This window comes from Crocodylus porosus, unplaced genomic scaffold (assembly GCF_001723895.1).
Source record: "Crocodylus porosus isolate Cpor-Errol unplaced genomic scaffold, CroPor_comp1, whole genome shotgun sequence".
In the NCBI taxonomy this organism is placed as follows: domain Eukaryota; kingdom Metazoa; phylum Chordata; order Crocodylia; family Crocodylidae; genus Crocodylus; species Crocodylus porosus.
The window spans coordinates 21289163-21295276 of record NW_017728950.1 but is presented as its reverse complement, the minus strand read 5'-3'; the positions used below and the strand labels follow the sequence as shown (position 1 = coordinate 21295276).

The 6114-nt window shown below is 50.4% G+C and overlaps 1 protein-coding gene across 2 annotated transcripts in view; it reads right to left on the bottom strand.

The window, feature by feature from the left end:
* The window catches only part of IDUA (iduronidase, alpha-L-), an 82107-nt gene that overhangs the window by 70235 nt on the left and 5758 nt on the right, over window positions 1–6114 (bottom strand). Inside the window, exon 2 of one of the 2 annotated variants that reach the window (XM_019554931.1) lies at window positions 5438–5578. The exons of the other annotated variant lie outside the window; for it this stretch is intronic. Within the exon in view, the coding sequence (XP_019410476.1) occupies window positions 5438–5578 (141 nt within the window). The remainder of the gene's footprint in view (window positions 1–5437; window positions 5579–6114) is intronic. 2 annotated transcript variants of the gene reach the window in all.

Sequence of the window (6114 nt, the reverse complement as noted above, 5' to 3'; positions counted from 1 at the left end):
AGCAATAATTTGGTGTGCCACGTTTTCTGTGACATTGGGTTCAGTCCTCCTACCTTTGGCCAACATCACCTCAACCCAGGTACATTCTTCAGCACCCCTGGTGTAAAAGGTAGCAACCCTACCCACACCAGATCAGACGTCTGTCGTATCATGGCCATGTATAAGCAACCTTTCTTCCAACATATAGCACACATTAGTCTGTAAGTATAAAATCCCCTGGAAAATTGAGTGTTGGGGTACTTATTAAAATTTTCAGAAGTTAGGGGGTACTTGATACTTAAAAGGTTGAAAAACACTGCTTTAGAGGACTCTGCTTGAGCCATGAAAGGTTCACTGTGTTTTCAAATGAAAGAAAGTGGGATCCTGGTCAGGAGTGGAGCAGGCAATTGCTGGGTAGTGCCATGACCTGGCACGAAAGTAAAAAGAAAAATGGTTGGTTGTTCTTTTATCTTTAACCATGAACCTCTTCAGAATGAACACCACAGATACACAACTCCACAGGGCTCAAAATAGTATACAGTCCTCTGTCAGTCCTTTACTCTTTTCTCTCTGCCCTAACTACCCTCTATCCTGCTGTCCTCTCCCAATTCACTCATATTCACTAACTCCATGACACTTGCCCTATCCTCACAGGTTGCTCCTCTTCTTACTCTCAACCTCCCCAGCCGCTTATAAAATCCACCAGGCAGGCAGAGCACCCCTCCTGGTTCTACTGAGCTCTGCACCTCCTGAGACCCACCTGCTTCCCCTATCAGGTTCACCCCAAACTCAGAGCTCCCCTCCTGTTCTGGCTAAGGATGCCATCAACTTTTGCCATCCCCAAGCTCACAGGATGCCCTTCCTCCAGCTGATATTCATAAGGCCTGTATTACCAGCTGCATGCCTCTTCTCATTACAGTCCTTGTATTTCAGTAGAGAAGTCCCTAAAGGCCAGCAAGAGGCATAATGCACAGCAATGTATTTCAGACAAGGTTCTTTGCATAGATGTAATATCTTTTATTAGACCAATTAAATAGCTGGAAAAATTGTTCTTTGCAAGCTTTTGGGCACAAACACCTTTCTTCAGGCATAGAGAGAGCCTGTTGGTAAATTGTGTCCTCTCCTGGGTAGAATACAATATACAAAATGCGGGTCCGTGAAAATGCTAATGCATGGCACACAATTCATTTACAGACTCTCTCCATGCCTGAAGAAAGGTGTTTGTGCCCAAAAGCTTGCAAAGAACATTTTTTTCCAACTATTTAATTGGTCAAATAAAATATATCACATCTAGCCAAAGAATCTTGCCTGCCTATTTCCTTAGACCAACATGACTACGATCGACAGCAATATATTGGCCATGCTACTTGCTTGTGACATCATCACTAATGGGCAGGAGCAGACCCAGAGGAGGTGCAGCAGCATGGTCACACCCTGCTTTAGCTGTGCACTGCATGAACAATGAGCTCTCACTGCTCACCAACATATCACCTGCTGCAGCCCCACATGTGCTGGGAGCTGTGGGAGCTCACCAGCTGGTGTGCTTGGAGTCCCTGCTTTCAAGCAGCTCCAGAGCCACAGCAACAATGCTCAGCCCCTGATTTCATGGAACACAGGGACTGCACACTACTGCAGCACCTCCCTTCCTTTCCCCTACTGATGAAACGGGAGAGGAAGGTGGGAGCAGGGAAAGAGAAGGAGGAGGAAGGGAAAGAACACATAGCAGAGCTGAAAGCAGGGGCTTCAGCAGTGTAATGTAATCTTTGAAAGAGAGAAGACACCTCTTTAGAATGTGCGCCAAATTACTCACTTAACCCATAAGAAGGGAAGGGTCAAGCAGGGAAGCGGTAGAAGAACTAGAAGACAGGGAGGCCAAACCTCAAAAGACTGAGCCAGGAACACCTAGTCAAAATTCCTCAGGAGATCTTCTACAAGAAAGGGACCATGAAATAAGATTACCAGAAGAAGAGGAGGAAGATGAAGCAAAGGATGGAGGAGAAAAAAGGGCAGGGGAGGAAGAATCAAGGGAAAAGGAAGGGGAGACAGAATATGGCACTCCCACTCCCTCCAGGACTTCATACAGGGTACACAAAGGAAAGCAGAAGGAAGGAAAGAGAAACCAAAGCAAAGAAAAAAGGTAAAAACTAAAAAGGTAAAAACCACATCTACATGGGATGCTATCCTCCACCCTAGACCAATTTACTGTACAGTAAGTATCCTGTCTACACATGCACATGCTTACTGCACAGCAAACTGGTCTGCTCTGCAGTTAATATTTTACCTGCAAATGCAAGTAGCAAATTAACTGCAGAGTAGTTAGTGCACAGTAACACACATGTAGATCCCAACCAGGAGCAAATCAGTCAGCCCCAAGACCAGGGGACCACTTAGGCTAGTCCCAGGGCCACAGGGCTTGGAGCTTCTCCTGCCCCAGGCCTTTAAAATGCAGCGGAGACTCCAGTGGCCCCTGGCCAGCCACAGCATGCCTGCCTGTCCCATGCTGTGCTGTTGCACTGAGCACTGCAGGCACCTGCCCAGGCCTGGCAATACCCTGTGGGCTATTGAGGGAGCCATGCTGGAATCATCCCCCAACACTACACACTGCCTCCTGGAGCTGGAACTGGTCCCAGGAGGATACTCACTGTGGGGCGAGGCAAAGGACCCCAGTTAGTTTGCCCGCAGCAGGCACACCAATGCACACATGTATGAGGCCGCATGCAGGAGTGCAGGCACAACTAGTTGGAGCACCAGTGCTGCAAAAAGATCAAGACCTTGCAGGCACAGTGGATCACTGTCACCAACCACAACTGACATTTGGGGCTGCTCACAAGTCCATGCCATTTATGCGGCAGCTCGATCACATCCTTATGCCCCAGAACCCTGGCTGAAGCCGTGCCATGTACTCCAGCAAGGGCAGCCTGTCTAAGCCTCCACTGTGGCCTGGCAGCGGTGACAAGGTGTTAGTGGGGGAGGGCTCCTTGGGGTACCAGGCGCTCATCCTGCCATGGTCTCTGCCCCAGCATCATCCAGCAGCTCTGGCAGCCCAGGCCAGCACTTACCCTGCCAGCTCTGGGTGCGCAGGCCTGCCCAAGAGGCCAAGCCAGCCATAGCTCCACTGATCCTCAGCAGCTCAAGCTCCTCCCTGGAGGGGGCCTCTGCCTAGGCAGCCAGGTGCCTCACCCATGCACCACAGGATACCACCAGGAGCCACACATCATTGCCACCAGCAAGGACACTCGGGCCACTGTCCATGCCTGCCACACCCACCTAGTAAGCCCTGCACTGTGGGGGAGGGCTCTCCTGGCCCCTGCCCCCGGCCCCCAACCAGCACGACTTGGCCGCACTCCCCCAAGCCCCATTCCCCTACAGCATGCAGGTAGGTGGGAGACAGTGTAAAACTTTATTGAGCAGCCGGTACCTACTCAGCTAGGCAGGCATGGGAATCTCATACAGGGAGGAACACATTGATGTCTGCGGTGATCCTAAGCTGCAGAGGGCAGGGATGTGTAGCTCAGGCACAGGTACCCCTCCAGGTGGCAGTGGATGTTGTGGGACAGCACAGGCTTGCCAGGCACACTGTCAAAGCTCAGGGTCCTATGCCAGGTTCGCAGGTGCACCTGGGGCACCATGGCAAGCAGCACCAGGGCACAGCATGTCAGGCACCCCTCAGTCCATGCCATCAGCTCCTCAGCACTCCTGGAACACTCTCGGGGTACACTCGGGGGGGGCTGGCCCCTGGGGCACCTCTCTGGAGAGGCCCCCTGGGTGGATGGCAGGGGTATCACCAGCTCCATGTGCCAGTCAGCCAAAAGTCCCTTGCCCCCCGAGTCTGGGCGCCATGGCCTTGGGTAGAGGACAAGAAATAGGCTGGCCTGCAGGAGGTCAAATGGGGGGCCATGTGGGCAGCAAGTGCTGCCCAGAGTCAGGCCTTTTCTGGCCTGGGAAGGGAGTGGGGAAGGCAGGCTGACTTCCCAGCAACCCACCTGTCCCAGATAGCCATAACTGTCTGCTTTGGACCCTTGCTAGTGATTCTGGTTTGGAGACCTGCCTGTTGTGTAAGCCATGCCCTCTGTGCCTAAGCTTAACCTGTGTAGCAGTGACAAGCTGCAAAGTGTAGCTAAACAGCAGAAGGCCTCAAAGCCTGTGCCTGAGTGACTTGGAGTGTGCATTTTTGTGGATGTAACAACTAGCTTGGCCAGCAAACACCTAACACAACACCTAACATCAATACATCTAACAACTAACTTGGCCAGCAAACACCTAACAGCAACACATCTAACAAAGCATAATTAAACAACACATTACATTATGATTGTATCTTAAAATATCAGAAGTAGTGCATGACCAAAAGTATTAAATGTTATTTTGCTATAATAGATGTATTTCTGCCTAGCTGATTTGTAAAAACAAAGCAGCCTTGTCAGAAAAACCCATAAACCAGAGCAGAAAAAGTAACAGGTCAGAGGGAGTAAAAGGAGATAACAAATCCTCCCTCTTGCTTTCCCAAGCCTTCCAAGCCCTCAAGATATCTGGTTCAGAGAAACAAAGAAATGTAAATACAACTAGAGGTGCACTGATACATTGGTCCATATCATATCAGCACTGATTAAAAGAAAATTGGCATTATCAGCAATTGGCTTTTTTGGGCTGATGTGACCAATAATGTCGCCAATACATGCTACATGCATGTGTGCAGATGCAACACAAACATGACCAGGAGTGAAGCACAGCAGTTTGGAGAGCAGCATCTGTCTGGTAAGTCTGTTGGGGTTATGCGGGGGGGAGGAGGAGAGGCATGTGGGGGACACAGATCGAGGCCCCCACTATGAGGGAGGGAGTAGGACTGGGACAGGGGCAGGTGCTGCCCAGCCAGGGCAGGGCATAGGAGATGGAGCTGTGGTTTTTCTACGGGGAGGGGAGAAGGGGTGGCTCCCAGTACTGCATGCCCCCCCCAAGGGAGGACTGAGGGGCATGTGACTCCTCTGATCTGTGTGCGGAGCAAGGGTGGGCTGCCCCTGTGGTCTGGAACCAGAGGCTGCACTGGGTGCTTCCTGGTGGGGGCTGGATCAGGGCTGTGTTCAGAGCAAGGCAGGGCGGGCAACGGTGGCACTGGGAAGGACAGGTACAGGGGGGCTACAGTGAATTTTGGGGTGGCTGTAGCCCATCCCATAGTCCCCCCGCCTTCTAGCACTGTATTTTATTATCTTACAGTCCCAAATTGCTCATGCCATAGGGACATTTCCTAGCTTCAAAGGAAGAGCAACCATGCTAACTGTGCATACCTTCTTCAGTCAATCATACCCGTATAGATACTCCAAACTGAGTACAAGCTAGAGCTATCTACAGGTCTCTGAATCAAAGCAAATATTAAAAAAAATAGCACATGATGGTGGAGTAGTAAGCTGCTTTGATAACATATTCCATTCTCATGTTTTAAGATTTAGAAGTGCTCACTTACTTGACTGTAATTAGTTCCAGTAGCCAGTGAATTCGAACTTGTTCAATGCCACCATGTGGTACTGAAGAAATGTATGCAAGGTTAATGATTTGGTCCTTACTGAGGTCAAAAATATCAGCTCTGCTGTGCGGTAGAGGAGGACTATGGAGAGAAAAAAATGAAATTTATTACACTGCATCACATTAGCACTTAGATGCCCCAACCAATCTTGGGGCCTCATTGTACTAAGCCCATATATATACCCAGTAAGAAGATTAAACTCTTTACAGTAGTAATCACACTCAAGACCAAGGCGAAACTGATACATAATGATTTGTCTAAGGTCACATACGGTGTTGGTGCTAAACCCAAAACTAAACCCTGGGATGGGGCTCCAGGAGGGGATGCAGCCACTCCAGAATTTGCCATGGCTCTCTGACCCCATTCCCAGCGCCACCACTGCCTGCCCTGAGCGCAGCATGACCCAGCCCCACCACCAAGAACAGCCTAGCACAACCCCAGCCCACGCCACACCGCCCTGCCTCACATGCAGATCTGGGGATCCACACCCCCATGTCCCCCCAGGGTTGCGCATAGTGGTGGTACTGGGATTTTCATAGATTTCATAGACATTAGGGCTGGAAGGGACCTCGGGAGATCATCGAGTCCAGCCCCCTGCCCAAAGGGCAGGAAGTCAG